The 20,031-nt window shown below is 40.8% G+C and overlaps 1 protein-coding gene across 5 annotated transcripts in view; it reads left to right on the top strand.

Moving 5' to 3' along the window:
* ptprua (protein tyrosine phosphatase receptor type Ua) overlaps positions 1-20,031 on the top strand; it is a 334,107-nt gene that overhangs the window by 282,311 nt on the left and 31,765 nt on the right. For all 5 annotated transcript variants that reach the window (XM_034704890.1, XM_034704892.1, XM_034704887.1 and 2 more), the window contains 4 exons: positions 3,848-3,884; positions 14,172-14,269; positions 18,098-18,214; positions 18,691-18,845. In XM_034704890.1, the coding sequence (XP_034560781.1) occupies positions 3,848-3,884; positions 14,172-14,269; positions 18,098-18,214; positions 18,691-18,845 (407 nt within the window). The remainder of the gene's footprint in view (positions 1-3,847; positions 3,885-14,171; positions 14,270-18,097; positions 18,215-18,690; positions 18,846-20,031) is intronic.

Below are 20,031 nucleotides of genomic sequence, written 5' to 3'. Positions count from 1 at the left end.
CCAGATGCTCGCCTGGAGTTCTTGCTCAACATCAGACTGTCCTATGAAAGGGCTGATAGTACGCCACACACAGGGCACACACACAGGGGAGTGTAGACAAGGTCAGGTCGAGCAACTTAGTTGAAAGCCAGAATATAATCACAACATGGTGGAGAAAATAAATTCAAAGCATGATGCACACAAGAGCAAGAATTGATAGGGACCCACTTTTCTGGAAGCCAATATTCAAGCATCTCACAGAAGAGAACCAAAAAATGATGCAGCAACACTTATTGACTTTCCTGTTCAGTCTGCTGAAAGGTTGGTGACTTAGTATTTAATTGCCAGCCGACTTTGGAATAGTGATAGAGACAGCTAAAAGATCAAAGTTTGTAAGCTGCAAGTTATGATTGCAAACATTAATACCTGCTAGAAAGTCAGAGAAAGTGTGAACTGCCTGTTAGAGTTATAATTATTGTTGTTGTACAGTTAGCTTGTTGGAAAGAAAGTTACCCTGTCAGACCCTGACTGTGCGTGAAGGAACAATCACTCCCCTCTCCTGCTGGGTGCCTTGCTCCTTTTGCAGAGTTGTAGTAGATATACACTACCAGTCAAAAGTATGGACACAAGTTTTTTTTTTACATTTTATAAAATTAAATTACATTATCAAAATAGTTTTGCCAAGGCCAAAACAAATTTACACAATCAGAAACACTTTTACAAGCGATGGAACATTTTTACCAGAAACAAATTACAAACAGCAGATTCTGATGAAAGAGGAATGTACCAACGATTTTCAAAATAAAAGACATCTGTTATATAAAAATATAAAACAGCCATGGTATTAATGTACATTACCAGTCAAAAGTTTGGACACACCTTCTCATTCAATGGTTTTTATTTATTTTAATTATTTTCAACATTGTATAAATAAAATTACAAACAGCAGATTCTGACGAAAGAGGAATGTACCAACGATTTTCAAAATAAAAGATGTCTGTAATTTAAAACATCCAGAATATTAATGTACACTACCAGTCAAAAGTTTGGACACACCCTCTCATTCAATGGTTTTTATTTATTTTAATTATTTTCAACATTGTAGATTAATACTGAAGACATCAAAACTATGAAATAATCTGGTTTTGCCATAATCTGGATTACAACAGTAGTCAAATAGGGCTATCCATTGTGTGCTAACCCTACCTCTGAACATCACAACTGATGGTCTCAAACACATTAAGAAGGCAAGTCATTCTACAAATGAACTCTTGACAAGGCTCATGTTAATTAGAATCCAAGCTGTCATGAAGGAAAAAGGGGGCTACTTTACAGAATCTAAAATATAAAACATATTCTGCTTTGTTTAACACTTTTTAAAAAATTAAATAATTCCATATATGTTCTTTCATAGTTTTGATGTCTTCAGTATTAATCTACAGTGCTTCAAATCATTAAAATAAATACAAACCCTTGAATGAGAAGGTGTTTCCAAACTTTTGACTGGTAGTGTATGTTATGCTAGTTTTACCTGGCATAGTTTGTACTTGCCTTCAATTTTGTTAATTTTTTAAAATGTTCTTCACAGATCTTTTTGACAGAAAGGCTGCAGTCAACCTGTTCTAGTTGTAGTGCATTACAGCTATCATTTTTTTTTTTTAAATGAACCAATATTTGAATATTTTCAAAAAGTCCTTCCTAGTTTGAGCAGCAGCAAAGCAGAGGTTTACAAATGATGTAGCCATTACAGATCTCTTTGAATCTGAATGTATTTCGACTGCTTCAATGAGAGTATCTTCTAGTTGTTGGCCTTCCTTTGCGACATTTGCCTCCATGTGCCGGTGGTCAGGCAGCTATAAAATCAGGGAGTGTGCTCTTTGTTGAAACAATCATAACCTGTGAAACGACGGCATCCATTGTCGTGAAGCTACATCCTCTGCCTTTCTTTGAAGAGATGCAACTCTCTTAACCCCAGTCAGTGAGGGAGGATAGTGAGATTGCTTGAGGGTGGAAATTATACAATAAATGTTCACATGTTTAAACAAGTGTGAAAACAGCGTAAATAGAAGTCTTAATTTGAAAAACAGCGTGCTTCATCAACGATATTAAGTGGGTGAAAGCATTTTTGGACAGGATTTTGCTCGTAGTGCTCACTAAGTGGTCCGCCTACTCACATAACTCCACAGCACATCAAGTCTTGAAATATGAATATAAAGACATGCAGCTTTAACTGTGATTTTCTGAGCTCAGGAAAACACACTAACAAACTATTAATCTGTTGCCAGGTTTCACAAAACTCTGGTTATTTCAGGCCTTAAAGTGAGCTCAGGTACAGTGAAACATCCAGAGTTACTAAATCCTATCTGATTCACTTTCAGTGCTGCTGACTTGCAGGCTTTAAGTCATTTAAATGTCTTGAGCCCTCAGTTGGACTCAGGAAACGCCAGGTGTTGCTAAACCCCTGATGTCATTCATTATAGAGGAGGCAGCCTCAGAACTCCCTTTAGTACCCCGCGGTAGTCTCAGGGAGGACGGCTTCCATTAGCATTAAAAGTTTCATCAGGACTTCTTGAAGTGAATCTGAGAGGCATATTAAATTTGTGCACTGATTTTCATTTACTCGCACACACCAAGGTCAGACTCTCACCAACTCGTCACAGGTTGTAGTTAGAGTGAGCCAAATTTGTCAAAGCGAAACAAATTGAAAGTTGTTTTTCCCTCGTTCGGAGAGAATTGAGAAACTTTCCACGTCTCTGTAACGACTCTGCATGTTCTGTTTTTCTTTCTGATACATTGTGGATTCTCATTGCTTCATGTTTTTCTGCTTGCCTGCTGCTGGAAAATGTGGTTGCCAAGGTGACAGACAGGAAACTTGTCGGCCCTGGAAAACGAAGCAATAGAGGCTCATGGGAATGAGGGTCGCTGCACTATTTCATAGCGATAGCCATCCATCTCAACTCCCCTCTGTGGCATGACAGTTATGCAATGTAATTTGTGTGCCTGCCTGGCTGAATAGTGCGTACACCAGTGTGTGTGTGTGTGTGTGTGTGGGCGCGTGTGTGTGTACAGTATTTGTACAAATGTTTACCTTATACAACAGTAGGAATCGTTTTACCTGTGAGCGATGAGAGACAGCACTAATCTCTAGTCTATGTATCCATCATGCTTGGCTGCTTTGCATTCAGCGCTCAGGGTTAGCATGGCGGAGGGCCTGCACAGTGCTAACAGCCTTCCTGACTGTGCACACTGTATCATAACGGCACTGATGCCAGACTGGGCCGAATGAGACAGCCTGATCAGTCAGTGTCACTCAGGTAGAATTACTCCCGGAGCTGGAGATCCCTCACTTGTCAATCTCCCTTTGATCAGCAGCCTTGGCTGCATGCAAAGCACCGCAAGCCGGGTCTGCCTTTGAAATGCAGCTCCCCTCACTCTGCATGTAATGACCTGGCTCAGAGACAGACAGAGAAAAACTTGAATTAATGCCATTCCTCTGTGCATTATCATTCGAGTGCCATCCTCCAACCCAAACTCAGAGCCTAAAAAGTGCACAGAATTCGGCTCGTCAAACATGCTAATGAATTTTCTTACGAGAGCGTCATCAGCCTATAGCACGGTGCTTATTAGTTTTCGCGACCACAGAAATATCTTCAGTCAAAAGCAGAGCCGAAATTTAGCAGAGCGCTGACATCAAAACCGGCTCTGAAATGAATAAGAGATGACTTGAGGCTGAAAATGGAGAAAGAGAATGGATGGGAGGGGTGAAATGAGAGTTAGAGGTCCCTGAGTCTCACTTCATCATGGACTTGTGTAATTATTAACTTTCTCTCTCTTTTTCTCTCTTTTCTCTACTATCTTTGCCTCGCAGGGTTACCAGCGATCAAATCACTTCATCGCCACTCAAGGTGAGTGTAAAATACCCGGCAGCGGTGTTTGACTGCTAATATTTGTGTTTGTTTGTTTGTTTGTTTGTTAGTAGCGTTCTGTGCTCAGCAGCTCAGCTGACAATATGAAAATAACTCTCCTGAATTATTAATGTGTCAACAACAAAGAGTCTGTGTCGCCTCGTGCTCACATCTGGAGCTCCGTCGTAAAGCTTCACTTTCCTCCGTGTGTGAGAAACGCTCTCATAACAGACGACTGTACCTGTCAGTCAGTCTGCACTGTAACACTCCTGACTGTCGCCCTCTGTGAAGCTCTGCGTTTGTGTCTCTCCTCCTTGCCATCTGCATGTGTGGTGCACCATCTCCTTGATGTCGGTTTGATACACTATATAGGCTGCATTCCCCAAGCGGCACACACACACACACACACAAACACACACACACAGACAAACGCTCCAAGAGAAGGAGAGACAGAAAGAAGGAGAGAAGAGACTGAGAGAAAGACTGCAAGACATTCTCTTTATTCTCTCCAGCTCTGATCCTATTTATTCAGTGAATGTTTTTTTTTTTCTCTTCGTAATCCCCCTCTGATTTCTTCCCATCCCTCGCTTTGGTCTCAGTTCTACCGCTTCACAGAAGTAACCTACCAAAATCTCTCTCTCTCTCTCTCTCTCTCTCTCTCTCTCTCTCTCTCTCTCTCTCTCTCTCTCTCTCTCTCTCTCTCTCTCTCACTGTTCCACATTTTGCTCACAAAGTCTTTCTTCATGCGACGGTTCAGGCAGCAATGGAAGGGTGCCAATATGAGCAATTCCAGAGGGACTACATGGTGAAATTTTACTCACAGTCTGCCTAAATTCACTGACTCAAAATACATCAAAATGTTAAAAGTTTCTTTGATTCGTGAACAGAATCGCTGCTTTTAGGATTTACAAAAGGACAGAAACTCAGCAAATCTACATATTTAAGGGCTTCTCGTTTTAATGTATTAAAACATTTGCACTTGTAGTTATTCCATGCTGTTTTAAAGCAGAATACATACATTATACAACATAGTGACACAACTCAAGTGTTTCAGAGTAATGCTGTACCTGGGGAGGTGTGTATTGAAAATAATGAATCACATTACTCTACTTCTTAGGTTAGTTTAAATATTTAAAGTGCTTTGTTCACAAACCACTTTTATCTGCCCAACTTATTTATTTATTCATTTGTTTATTCATTTATGTATTTATATCTATTTATTTTACACGCACACACCAAAGTTTCTCTTCCTATTTGTATCTGAAATTTCAATATTATGCATCAGCGGCAAGTTGAATCAAACTCCAAAAATAACACCACTCACTTTTCTAATCTTTCACCTGATATTGATACTGATGTTACCACAACAGGTGATCCAGGTATGGATGAGGACTTGTTAATGAGGTAGCATTTCACAACAGTCCAAAACCAAGATAGTGCAGAATGACATCAGCATGAAAACATTCATTTTTAACATCAATCAATCAATCAATCTTTATTTATAAAGCGCCCAAATCCCAACAAATGTTCTCCTCAGACTCTTTCCAAACAGAGTAGGTCTAGACCGTACTCTATGTTCTATTATTAACGAAGACCCAACATCAAGACAGGATAAGATCCAGTCCCATCTTACAGACAGGACTCAGTCTGATCTCATCTTAATCCACCATGAGCAGAGCACTTTGCAGCATTTAGCAAGTTATAGTGGCAAGGTCAAACTTCCTTTAACAGGCAGAAACCTCCAGCAGGACCAGACTCATGTTAGACACACATCTGCTGAGACCGTGTTGGAGAGAGGGATAGAGGGAGATGAACAGAGAGAGAGAGATCATAGTGGTGAGACGGATAGTAGTAGTTGTAGCAGCTTGAGTCTGGCACGTCCACAGCAGTGACTCAGAGGAACCTACGAGACAAGGGAGCACAGGGACTCCAGAAAGGTCTATGGTTAGTAACTTTAAAGGGACAGGGGGAGTTAAAGTAAGTGACAGGCAAAGAGAGGAGAGAGAGGGAAAGACAGGATCCCAGTTTGTCAGTCTAAGCCTATAGCAGCATAACTAAGAGCTGATCCAAGCCTGAGCCAGCTCTAACTATACAGCGGCAAGGACAAACTTCCTTTAACAGGCAGAAACCTCCAGCAGGACCAGACACATGTTAGACACACATCTGCTAAGACCGTGTTTGAGAGAGGAATAGAGAGAGATGATAGTGGTGAGACGGATAGTAGTAGTTGTAGCAGCTGGAGTCTGGCACGTCCACAGCAGCAGCGACTCAGAGGAACCTACGAGACAAGGGAGCTCAGGGACTCCAGAAAGGTCTATGGTTAGTTACTTTAATGGGACAGGAAGAGTTAAAGTAAGAGACAGGCAGAGGAGATAGAGGGAAAGACAGGATCCCAGTGTGTCAGTTCCAGCCTGAGCTTATAGCAGCATCACCAAGAGCTGGTCCAAGCTTGAGCCAGCTTTAACCTGAGATGTGCCGTTTCAACCTGTTCATTGAGCATGTGTCAAGAACTGCACGTCATCAGATGCAGATATCGTCTGAATCATACAGATGTAAAAAAGAAAGAAAGCAGTGGGTTTAATACAGCTGGCATCATAGGGCTTTATATCCATGGTCCAGTTATCGTCTATGAGTGAGAAACACTGAGCTCTGTGCCTGAAGTTGTGTTCTTTAGGGTCGCACGTACTTGAAGTGTTCACACTGTGATCAAGTGATGCTGAGCATTTCACACCCTCGGCTGATGCCATGTGGACCAGGAAGCAAAAACAGAGGACGTGTCATTGGCAGAATAGTTCTCACATATTGTGACTGAGGCTTTGGCAGTCGTGGTCAGATGATGTCGCCAATCACCAAACAGTTCAGATTTGTCACCGTCAACGATTTGAAACAACACTACCCTGCAGACATTCGTTCACTTTGAAAGTTAGCACACAGTGTGCTGCAGGAGAGGATTTAAATAGAGACACAGAGAGGATGCAAAGTTCTGCATAGAACCGGAGCACAGAAAGTGCAGTTATAGGACAAATATAAGAATTAGATTTTATTAAGATTTGATAAATGATTTCGTCAGGATTTTTGTGTGAGGCAAGCCTGGGAGTTGTGGACACAGTGGAAAGAAAAATTCTGGTTCTCAATCAAAAGCATGGACTGTTGACCTAACCAGAAGAGATGGAAACAAGGCTCCACATTATAACTAGGGATGGGCATGTCAAGCCAAAATACTATTCGATAATCACTGGCATCTATTCAATGATTATTTAAATAATCACACACACATACACCTGTCCCATTAACGGCCCGTTTGTGTTAACCAGCAGCAGGACGAGGTGCTGCTAGTACCGGGCACTGACAGCGTCTGTCTCGATCTCTATGTCGGTGTTTCTGTGACGCGGCGTGGCGTGTGTGTTTACATGTTACAGCCATGCTCAGTCTCCAGAAAAATCAGTGTGTAGTAGTGTGAGAGTCAGAAACAGAGAAAATTGCTGCAACTGTCTCTAAAGTTTTCTTCTCCTTTTGCTATTTAATGCAGTTAGCATTCTTCTTCTTCTGTTACTTAAAGCGGTTAGCAAACAGCTTCAAGACGCTCTATAGCCACCGTCTGGCGGAATACTGTATTACAACCAGGCACCTGTAAAAACGATGAGAACATCCATCCCTTTTTATAACTGGCCTGATTGACACACTGCAGGCCAGCTGATTGCTCGCTGCCAGGCAACTGGCCTGTTGCCACTGAGATCATGTCGGATACTTTCGATTTCTTTACCTTTGATACTGAGGTTCTGTCATGGACTCTCATCTCATCTTGTTAATTACTGCTGCAGCATCAATGTTTCATAAACGTCTGTGCACACGTGTGGTAGCTGAAAGGAGCCACTGCTGACAGCTTCATTGCTGTCGCTACAATGAACATTCTCACTGCACTGGACAACGACTGTAGCGCTGGTTTTCTCTCAAGCTAGTGTGTTTATTAAACAAACGGTTCCCAGCCAAAAGACATGCAAAAAGTCAACCAGTAAAGAAAGAAGTTCACCAGGAGAGAGGAGGGAGAGTGACAGGGGAGTATGAGAGCAGCAGGTGCTCTGGGCTAACTCTCTTTTTTCTTATTGTGCAAGAAATGTGCTTTACAAGAAAATGGTGACAAAGTGATAGTAGACAGAATAGCAATAATAATAATAATAATAATAATAATAATAATAATAATAATAATAATAATAATAATAATGATAATAATGATAAAAATAAAGTGGAAAACAAGGTTAAAAACAATCCAATTCAATCCGTCCACTTTATTTATTTAGCACATTTAAAAAAACAATCAAGTTTATCAAAGTGCTGCACAGTGAGGTAAAATAAGTTAAAACACACAGAACATAAAATGCTGTCAGAAAATAAAATAGAATAAATTAAAAAATCATAATAAAACACATAAAACACTTTGGCAATAGTTAAAAAACACACAAAAAAGTAATATAAAAAATAAAATAAAAACACTTTAAGAGCAAATACAAATCCAATCAAAGAACCGACAGGGACAGAGACCACACAACTCTCACGCTGGGTTAAAAGCCAAGGAGTAAAAATATGTTTTGAGACGGGATTTAAAAGTCAGTAATGTTGGGGACGATCTAACATGGGGGGAAGCTCGTTCCACAAGTCGGGGGCCACTGCTGAGAAGGCACGGCCACCCCTGGTTTTCAGCCTGGCCTTAGGGACCACAAGAAGCTGCTGACCAGTAGACCTCAAAGACCTTGCAGGAGTGTAGTTTTGCAGGAGGTCGGACATATACGGTGGAGCTATGCCATTTAAATATTTAAAAATAAACAGTAAAATCTTAAAATGAATCCTAAAATGAGCAGGGAGCCAGAACCAAAACAAAACAACAACAGCGATAACAAAACAAAACAAAGAAAAACAATTGATGTTTATAAAAAAAAAATAGAGCAGAAATAGCCAATACAAAGTAAGCAATGAAAGAGGGAGAAAAGAAATAATAATAATAATAATAATAATAATAATAATAATAGGAAAGTAAATAAATATATTATATCAATAAAGATAATGAAACAGATACGGCTGAATGACAGTTTCCTAATTATTCATTTCAAGAGGTTAATATTAAATACAAAAAATAATAATAATAAGTAGATATATATACATGTATATGTAGAAACATGTAGAAACATGAATAAATAAATAAAAGTGTTTCTTGTGAGGGTTAATGTTTGTGTGGGAAGGCTCAGGGTATGAAGGTTAGTGAATATCTTCCAATATATTCCAAATATGAGAAGTGGAAAGATTGATAAGATGGGGATGATAAGGACTGAGGGAGAGAGTTTCTGCCACACTGAAGAGACCGCTGGAGTTCGCTGGAGTTTGATGCGGTCAGGTAGATAAAGTAGTTCTGCTTGGGTGCTGTATAAATGACTTGTTACTCTCTTCTGATGGATGCTTAAATCCAGAGAACTGCTACATTTTGAAACCAAAGAAGTGATGAAACCAAACAGAGGTTATAAAATAAACGACAATGAGCAGTGTAGAGATGGAATCAGCTCAGATGTCTTTCAGTTGCTGCAGTTTCTACCTAATGATCGGTGAACTATGAGGAACTTTTCAATGCTAAAAGTTCTCAACCTGCCGTGCTGTTACTCTGTGCAAACATGTACAGCAAGTGCAGATCTGTAAATAATCCAATGTCAGATGATTAATGTCTCCAGACGAATGATTTGAATCATTAAAGGTGGCAACAATAGTACAGTCTGAATTCTGCAGGAGTATGCGATCATGCCTCCCACTCCTACATGCATGTCGAGTGCAGAACATGCACCGCATCATTAAAGCTGTTACTTGCTCCTCGCTCCCTGCATGCACTGAGCAACATGTTCTGTATATTACTACAGAGCCCCTGGGCACTCCGCAGGTAGAGGTTGATTTGTTGTATCTTAGACGAGTCTTACGGCGGCTGTGCGTGTGCAGCAGGCAGCAGGTGCTCTGGGCTAACTCTCTATTATGTCCAGAGATGAGGGAAGGAGGGAGGAGGCGGGCGAGAGGGGAGGCGGACGAGGAGGAGAAATGTCAGGCGCACTCTGAAAGAGCGAGTCCAAAGCGGCACGGTGTTGTGCTTTGCATACAGATTCACCCAGGCACAGGGATCACACATCATCTGTCTCTCAACTGACTGCTGTGTCCCTCTGGCCATACATTTAGCGCGCTTCTCCTGCTGCTGCTTAAAAATTAACATCTCATATATCACAAATGCACTTAGAAACCAGAGGAGTGATTGCTCACAGGGGAGGGAGCTGTGAAAAACCCTGTAAAGCGGAAAGAAAACAGAAGTAAAAGAAGCCGCCTACATGTGGGAATTAAAACCTACAGAGGCTGACATCAGCTGACCTCGTGTACAGAGCGTATCTCACTGTTAGGAAAGGGAATGCAGCTGTCAGTTCCTCCACATGGCCTGTTTTTGAACAGAGTCAGGTTGTTACTCCTCCTCCTCCTGTTTGTATTTCTCAGTCTGCAGAGGTCTTTGCATGTTTACCCTGGGGGTTGTAGTCGAGTGTGCAGCTTTTGATTTCTCTTGTTAGGTAAAAAAAAAAAAAGCTGTGAAAACAAGGCGCTGTGTACCTCATTGTATTTATCTATCCAGAAGACAATCCTCTACAGGGCTGTGTTGCTTTCTGTAACATTTTTAGACTTCATTCTGGGATTATGTTTTCTATCTGAGTCACAGTGGAAAACATCCCTCCATGCTTTTCTCAACACTGTGTCTTTTAGTTAAATCCAGTCAACAGCCTGAGCTCCCTCTGTTTATATTTAAACCTGGACCACATTGAATTAAGGAGGACCCCAAAGAGCTGAGTTTAAATGATAACTTTTGAATATTTACCGAGGACTAGGAGATCATAATGAAGAGTAAACAGAGTTAATAATCACCAAGTGAAATTCACAACTCTGGAAAAATAAAAAAAGGAAATCCTTCATGGACTCAAAACTGTCTGCTTGAACTCTCTGTGATTGAGGCTTCAGTTGAAATGAGACGTGGTTCATGTTCGGTGGCTCCACTCGCTGCAACATGCATCCAAATGCAGTTTGTTTAAATAAAAAAAATAAAAATAGATCACAACCATTTGGTTTGAATGTTTAAAGCTGGGGTGGGTAGTCAGATTTAGATGTGATTAGTAACTTTAATGGGACAGGTAGAGTTAAAGTAAGTGACAGGCAAAGAGAGGAGAGAGAAGGGAACACAGGATCAGTTCCCCCGGCAGTCTAAGCCTATAGCAACATAACTAAGAGCCGGCCCTTACTATAAGCTTTAATATGAGATGTGTCCCTTTAACTGTACTCTATGTTCCATAACTAACAAAGACCCAACATCAAGACAGGATACAATTCAGTCCCATCTTACAGACAGGACTCAGTCTGATCTCATCTTAATCCACCATGAGTAGAGCACTTTGCAGCATTTAGCAAGTTACAGTGGCAAGGACAAACTTCCTTTAACAGGCAGAAACCTCCAGCAGGACCAGACTCAAGTTAAACACACATCTGCTGAGACTGTGTTGGAGAGAGGGATAGAGGAGAATCAACAACATGTCTGTAAAGATTTCAGTAGTCTTGTGCCCCATTCATTCAGCGTAAGAAGAAAGATAATTTTATTTCATAGCATATTCAGTTCCCGGTGGTCGAAATTAACTTTTTTACACTTGAAGCACCTGTGAGGAGTTTTTAACCGATGATGAATCAGAGTGAAACTAATATTGCTGCCACTTTATGGTTTCCAAATGCAAACAAGACCATCAGCTTGAAGACTGACTATTGACATGTAGTCATACTTAACGTCTGAGAACACAGCTGTCAGATGCAGTGATTTACCGAACACTCCCAAAACATGCCATATTAAAATCATCCATTGCAAGGATTCCTGAGATATACATGTGTTTGCAAAAGACAGCAGGATGACATTTAGAGAAAGGGTTACTTACACAAGTACAGGAAGTGACAAACAAAGAGGTGAGAGGTACAGTTCTGTTCTCAGGGGCGACACAACCAACACACGTTTCTCAGACGAGCTTTAAAGGTGACATATCATGCAAAATCGACTTTTTAATGGTTCTCTACCTGAAATATGTTTCCCTGGCATGTCTACAAACCCCCTGAAAATGAAAAAAATCCATTCTGCCCCTGTTCTGATTTCTCCACCTTTCTGTAAATGTGAGCTGAAACGAGCCGTTTCAGTTTTCAGTGTTTTTGTTACGTCACAACAATATCCGGTCTGTAACGGAGTCAGAGCTCGGAGCTTGTTCAGCCCATAGACTGTATAAAATACAACTCAACTCCTCCTCTGTTTTTCATTACCTGCACAAATGTGTGCTAACAAGGAGCTTGGAAGGGAGGCATGCTAGTTGTAGGCTGTCTTAATAAACACAAAGGTCGGTTTTACTCCCCACGTCTGCAGATTTGAAGATCTAGTGGATGATTTTTATTTATCATGGATAAGTGCTAGCGCTAGTTAGCATAGCCACATAGCAACATGTTCGAAGCTGTGTACCAAGACACACGTCTACATACTGACAAATAAAACAACAAGAAATACTAAATCTGTGACCAATCCTTCAGAAAGGTCCTGCTGCAGGCACCAGGATCAGATTCTGGATCAAATTCAGAGGGTTGTGAACATGTAAACATCAGATCAACGTGCTGGACAGCCGAAGCCACATCCACTTCCCGAGGGGGCGTGGTCAGAGAGCTCATTCTCATTTAAAGGCACAGACACAGAAAACAGCCTGTTCTGAGCAGGGCTGAAAAAGAGGGGTTTACAGGCAGACCGAAATCTGATTTCAAAGTGTTTTTTTGAGCAATAAACTTTAAAGACATGTTTTGGCGACCTCTTAGATCAATATATTTAGATAAAAAAGAGCATAATATGTCACCTTTAAACCTTTTGTCAGGACCATAGACTGTATAAATAATGGACGTAGTATCTGTCGTGTCACCCATCTGTTCCTGAGCGCTGTTTTGAAGCCAATCGTCAGCGGCAGCCATATTGGAAATGCTGAACTCAACCAAAAGAGTGTGACGTAAAGAGGCGGGGTTTGAGCCTCCTCACCAACAGCTATGTGTTCCCGCCCGTCAGTCAAGTCTGCCATGTCCTTATTTGGGCAAAAACTGGTAATCTTAATATCTTCTGAACCGTACAGTGTGTGCCGATAAAAAAATTAGCTACGTAGAGCCGAGCCGTTTTTTGAACCAGGCTGTAAACATGTTTATTTCTGCTGCTAAGATTGTCTTCTTTGAATGGGTGTGGATGTGGTTTCCAGTGTTTCTGCAGCCAGCCTCAGGCGGATGCTCGATGAAATGCAGTACACTTCCGCATGGGCTGCAACATGCATCCCCATTCAGTTTGTTTGAATTAAAGAAGTATAAATAGATCACAACCATGTGGTTTGAATGTTTAATAGTGGATCTAAAATTTCTTTTAACATTTGACATTTAAGCCTTGAGCAAAACATGAGAAAATCAGTGAATATGTCACTGCAGGCTAAACAGCACATGAGAGCATGGTCTTTGAAAAACCTGCAGGGCTCTATGGCCAGTAAATGAAAACAGGAAGTTACAATGATGAGTTAAGCTACTATTATCAGAACTGTCTGCATTATAGTAGGGCACTTTAAAGAATCTAAAATATAAGATATATATTTATATATATATATATATATATATAAGATTCCTCTCCACACACAAACAAATGAAGTATGATAACCTTCTCCTCTGAAGTCATGTTGGCCATGTAGAGGTGAAGAGATAATACTCCTATTAAACAATCTAGATGGGTGGAGATGCAGAGACATCTTGTTCACTAAAGGGGTGGAGTGTATTTGGCAGAAGAGTCGGTATGAAGGAGGACCGTGTGATATTATCAACGCAGAGGTGTAATGAAATCAATGAAAGTGTCAGCCTCTCCGTTGGGCTGTGATTTGTGTCAGCCACCGCTGCCTGGGAAAGGCAGTACAGGAGCTTGTTTGCACAATAGGCGAGGATTTGTGGGTGTATTGAAATGACATTTCTCTGTAGTATTGGGAGAACACAGAGCGGGCGATAGTTCATGAATGACACATTGTTACTCTATTCCCTGGCATGGATTACACAGCACCTCTACATTGATGGTTATTGCTGCTATTTTCTCTGACTTATGGCTCATCCCTCCGCCCTCCTTATCCTCCTCCCCTACTCATTTTCTTCCCCCACTCACGCCTCCACCTATACCTCTCCTGTATATCTCCTCCTCTGCAGGCCCAAAGCAGGAGATGATCTACGACTTCTGGCGGATGGTGTGGCAGGAGAACTGCTTCAGTATTGTCATGATCACCAAGCTGGTTGAAGTGGGCCGGGTAGGTTTCCCTTCCTTTTGTCCTGTGACCTCTCCAGCCAGTTGTGATGATGGATGGAGAGGATGTATTTTTCTGGTGCTCCCCTTTATCTTTCACTGTAAATCAGAAGAATTGATGCCGCACTCCGTATTGTTGGAGGAAACGGCTGCTGTGTGATCGTAAGTGATCACCTTTTGCTTTGATGGCTGAGAAAGGTCAAAGCTTTCATGTATATAAAGAACAATGGAGGAACATTATGTGTTCAGTGTTCCTGCATCTCCTCAGTCCTGTAAGCTCCTGTTAAAGCCTCCAAAACATACAACAACATTTAATGGTTGGAGTTTGTGGCTTGTTTTTTAACATGGCATTTAGCTTTTAGCTTTTCAAGGATGAAATTTAACTTAAATGTGCCTCCACTTCCTCTATTCATTGTCTGATCAGCCCCGATGAACTGACAGGCCAAAATATCACAGCTGCTGGACAGAGTCCCTGATTTGATGTGTTTTGTGAGGCAGAAAACTGCTGCTGCACATTATTCTTTTCAAAACATTTAGTCCCTGTGTCAGGAACTAGACTAACGACTGCCAGGAGGTACTGAACCATTGTCAGGAGGTACAGTAGGTAAACAACTGCCAGGAACTAGTTAGGATCCTTTGTGACTACTTGAACACACCCACGACTGTTAGAGGCTTATATTTTCTAGCTCTTCCCCAGTCTGGTCAGAACTGAAGAAGCCTTTCAGAGGAGAGGTGAAATGTCTTCAAGATTTTCTACCAGTCCAGTTGCCTTACAGATCAAGCTTTGAATTACAAAGGATGAAATACTTTTACAAACTTGGTGAGAAATTTACTTTTTTGTATTTATTTTTTTATGTTTTATAAAACAAAATGACATTATCAAAACACTTCTGCCAAGGCCAGAACAAATTTACACAATCAGAAACACATTTACAAGCGATGGAACATTTTTACCAGAAACAAAATTAGAAACAGCAGATTCTGACGAAAGAGGAATGTACCAATGATTTTCAAAATAAAAGATGTCTGTAATATAAAACAGCCAGGGTATTAATGTACACTACTAGTAAAAAGTTTGGACACACCTTCTCATTCAATGGTTGTTATTTATTTTAATTATTTTCAACATTGTAGATTAATACTGAAGACATCAAAACTATGAAATAATCTGGTTTTGCCATAATCTGGATTACAACAGTAGTCAAATAGGGCTATCCATTGTGTACTAACCCTACCTCTGAACAACACAACTGATGGTCTCAAACACATTAAGAAGGCAAGTCATTCTACAAATGAACTCTTGACAAGGCTCATGTTCATTAGAAACCATTCCAGGAGACCACTTCATGAAGCAGACTGAGAGAATACCAAGAGTGTGCAAAGCTGTCATGAAGGAAAAAGGGGGCTACTTTACAGAATCTAAAATATAAAACAGATTCTGATTTGTTTAACACTTTTTTGTTCATTCAATAATTCCATATATGTTCTTTCATAGTTTTGATGTCTTCAGTATTAATCTACAGTGTTTACAATCATTAAAATAAATACAAACTTTTGGATGAGAAGGTTTTTCAAATCTTTTGACTGGTAGTGTATAGTTGACATTAGCAAACCTGTTTACACTAAAATATCTTGATTCGGACCGCTAAATTTCCAAGTTTTTTTTGAAATTCCAAATCCAATACAGCTGTGATTGGCAGGAACACATTTTGAGGTGTTCTCTCATCAGTCTGAATCAAAATATTTAGTGGAAACAGGGTTGATATTGTTAAATATATATTAATTGCCTGGCTGTTGCACGTTTTCACATTACAGACGTCTTTTATTTTGAAAATAATTGGTACATTCCTGTTCCGCCAGAATCTGCTGTTCAAATTTTGTTTCTGGACTGGTAAAAATGTACTGTCTCTTTAAAGGTGTTTCTGATTTTGTAAATTTGTTTCCTTAAAGCTAGGGTTGGTAGTCTCGGAAAACCAGCATGAATTTGAATGTAGCTTTTCCTCATGACTCCGTCTAACCCCTCCCCTCCTCCCTCGGAGCTCCTCCAAAACGACGCCCCCCCGCTCACATGCACGCGCGCTGCTGATTCTCGACCATATGATGGTGACTGATTCAAAACCGGTCCTCACCAAAACATTCTCATAGTGAAAGTTAAAAACACAAACAGACAGGGCTGCTGTTAGTACTCACAACTATCATGCTAGCATTATCCAGTTGTACCAGTGACATGATATCAGGAGAAAAGTTATAACACATGTAATACTGTAACAGCTCTACTGTTTGTTAAACGTGTTCAGTGTAGATGTTCTTCATTCCTACAGTGTTGACGGTCAGTGAAGGCATCAGGAGAGGTGTAGAGTGTGCGAGTGGGAGAGAGGAGAGGAGAAGTTCTTCATTCATTCAAACATTGATTGTTGCTTTGTTGGTTGGCGTGATCACGGCCGACAGTGACCGGTTATTAAAACTCAGCGTGTTGACCAATCGGCTCGTCATCACTACAGCGTCCGGACGGACGCTACAATAAATATATATTTTCTGTAGGACTTACTGAACGTCATTAATTATTCTGCTTGTTGGTGAGAGCTTTTTAGACTCTGATCCGGACTACAGTCCTGAGCAAAGCACCTCATCAGGTCAGAGGGGACAGGCCCGAGGACGAGCAAGAGGGGCAGTAAATAGAGTCAGGGGAAGTAGAGGCAGGAGACGGAGACTCGGAGGAGTGCACGCCGGGGAAATGTACGCGCAGGAGGAGGGCAGAACGGCTGGACGGGATTTGATTGGTTTAAAATTTGGGGAGCCAAAAAACGGTGATTGGTTGGTGTTTTCCCAGGTTTACTCCGGCTGTAGATAGCAGTTTTTTTTCACTCTTTTTTAGGAACACATCATGTAATGATTGCCATCAGGACATAAAGATCATTTTAACCAGTATGACAAAAAGTGTATCTAAATCTGATTACCAACCCCAGCTTTAAATGTAAATTTGTTCTGGTCTTGGTAAAAGTGTTTTGCTTATGTAATTTTGTCTTCTAAAACGTAAAAATGTTTTCCGAAATGTAAATGTGTCTTCAACTTTGTAAAATTGTTTCATCCTTTGTAAATGTGCATTGCACTTCCCAGCCACCGTACATAACCAAGCATATAAAAAAACATGACATCCCTTCAGTGAAAGTGAAGTAAACGAATAAGAAAGAAGTAAAATGTGTTTCCAGGAACCTGAAAGAACCGCAAGTCAAGATAGAATGTGAATAGAAAAAAAGAAAAATCACTCTGGGTCTGAAAGGAAAAAAACCCACTGTGAATAAAAGTGTTTTTTTAATGTGTCACCTTTTCACATGGCAGCACAGGTGCAGTGACCATCCCCCGCTATTATCCTGTTGAGGTGGACAAAAGTAGAGTTTTTAAACCAATGCAGCCACCAGGAGAAAATAATGTTGACACCTCCACTCCCTCAAAAAACAAGTGAATCATTGGGGAAAAAAGAGCAACTCACTTAGAAAGTTAAAAGTCAGAGTTTTGTCAGAGGACAGAGAGACGAAAATAACACCATCTCTAACTGTACGTTCAATTTCCAAAGTGAGAAATGCCTCAAGACATCATCAGTCAAAGATGTCTTATCTAACCTCGCTGTCAACACATTTCTGTCAGAGCTGTGATGGTGGGGAGGATTGCAACAACAGAAGGAAAGTCCAAATATTTAGAGAAAGGTCACGGCAGGATTAGAGCACGGCAATACGTCTGCTGATTTAAATCTCAGTGCCGGGTGCTCGAAAGGTTTGTTATCTCCTGTATGGTTGCAACCCTTTCTGAACTACTGTCTTTGTTGTTTGTCCAGATGAAGTGCTGTAAGTATTGGCCTGATGACACTGAGCTCTACGGTGACATTAAGATAACGCTACTAAAGACTGAAACACTGGCAGAGTACACCGTTCGCACCTTCGCCATGGAGAGGGTGAGTCATGCTCCAGCATCATATTTAACCCAGTTCTCCTTGTTTTAACAGCATCTGCTAAACACGTCTCATTTAGCCTCTGGGGTTTTGTCTAAATGTGTTTCTATTTGCTCGTTAAGGCCGTTTAAGGCAAGGGCCCCCCAAAGAAATCTGACCACCTTGGTGCCATGGTGCCACCCTAAAAACCAGAACTAGGATTGGCTATTTGCCTTGAAAGACTTGTGTTAAAATCTGTGTTGCAACAGGCTGCTGATAATCATCTTTGTGTTAGCTCTTTGGATTGTCACTCCATCTTCCTCTTGCATTTGTAGCATTCTTAGATATGTGTTATTAAAGCAGATGTCACAAGTGGAGACAGGAAAAGGGTTAATAAATGTCGTCTACCTCTGTATAAGTCATTGTAGAGTTGAACCACTCACCTCAAAGTACCCTGTGGCTAACTAACGCTAGCATCTCTCCAAACCTGCGTCCTCCAGAGGGGTTATCCCGCCAAACATGAGGTGTGCCAGTTCCACTTCACCTCCTGGCCTGAGCACGGGGTGCCGTACCACGCCACAGGCCTGCTGGCTTTCCTACGCCGGGTCAAGGCCTCAACACCGCCTGATGCTGGACCTGTGGTGGTCCACTGCAGGTAACCCATCGCCCTCCATCCTAACTATAATTTAAAAGATGTAATGGTCTAATATTTACTGCCTCGAATACTGAGTCTGTGATGTTCAGCACACCATGTTTATGACTTCTTCAGGACATTTCTGTATTTTCAGAACAAACTTTCAGCGTCTTGTTGATTTTAAGTGTAGGTGGAGAGCACAATAGTGACAGCAGCAGACAAATACAAAAAATTGAAAAGACATACAGTGTTGTATTTTACAGCAAACCAGAAGGAAACTCAGAGAGACGTAGGCAGCTTGATGTTACATGATCAAGGATATTGTGTAGCTTTTCAGCGAAGGCCTTTTATTCTCTGTGTGACGGCTGAATGTTGACGTTAAACTTGGAAAACATGATGCTGTCGCTCACAGGGAACATCTCCTCACCTCTGTAATTGCTGGATTTTTAAAAGGCTAGTCTGTATATTTTAACCTTGGTCCTGTTTGAACACATTTTGGGCTCTTCATGACAGACCTTTTGGTGAAAATACATTCAGCCGTTACGTATCTCTCTCTAATCCACCACACTCCACTGATAAATTAAAGTCTATTTACAAATTGTAGGAGGTACTTGTCTTCTGCTGTCATGATTTGTTAGTTTGTTTGTGCCTCTGTGTTGCATAAATATAGTGCAGGATCTAAACGTGGAATTTGTAACACCAACATTGCACTGAAACAAGCACGAGCTTCCAAATCAACTCAATCTACAGACGTGAGTCATTAGAAATAACTCCTAAAATTGACATCAAACATAATCATGAATTATATATTTCTTTGGGTTTTTTACTGTAGAGCTCTGAGAGCCAAAAATACCCATAAAACTCATCTTTTATGCAGATTTCAATCAGTTTTATCCTCTATTGTCCTCTTTAAAGCACTTCTTATATAAATTTGGACAACAGACACACAATGCTTGTTTTTTGAGGGGCTAAAGTGAAGCTCAAACTATACCATTTTTAAAATCACAGTTTTGTTCATATAGTCTGGGGAGAGAAATAGCCCACACACACTCAAAAGTGATCTTGCGGTCAAACGTGACTTCATTGTCAACAAAGTCATGTCGTAAAAACACTTTTCTCACTTCTGCCTTAAACTTAAAACTTCCTGTTTATCACCAAGGCTGCATTTGTTGTGCTTCCTTCTTCAGTTAGCTTGCTTCCTGATTGG

This window comes from Notolabrus celidotus, chromosome 16 (assembly GCF_009762535.1).
Source record: "Notolabrus celidotus isolate fNotCel1 chromosome 16, fNotCel1.pri, whole genome shotgun sequence".
Classification (NCBI taxonomy): domain Eukaryota; kingdom Metazoa; phylum Chordata; class Actinopteri; order Labriformes; family Labridae; genus Notolabrus; species Notolabrus celidotus.
Note: the sequence above shows the minus strand (reverse complement) of the source record. Positions and strands in the feature narration are given on the sequence as shown.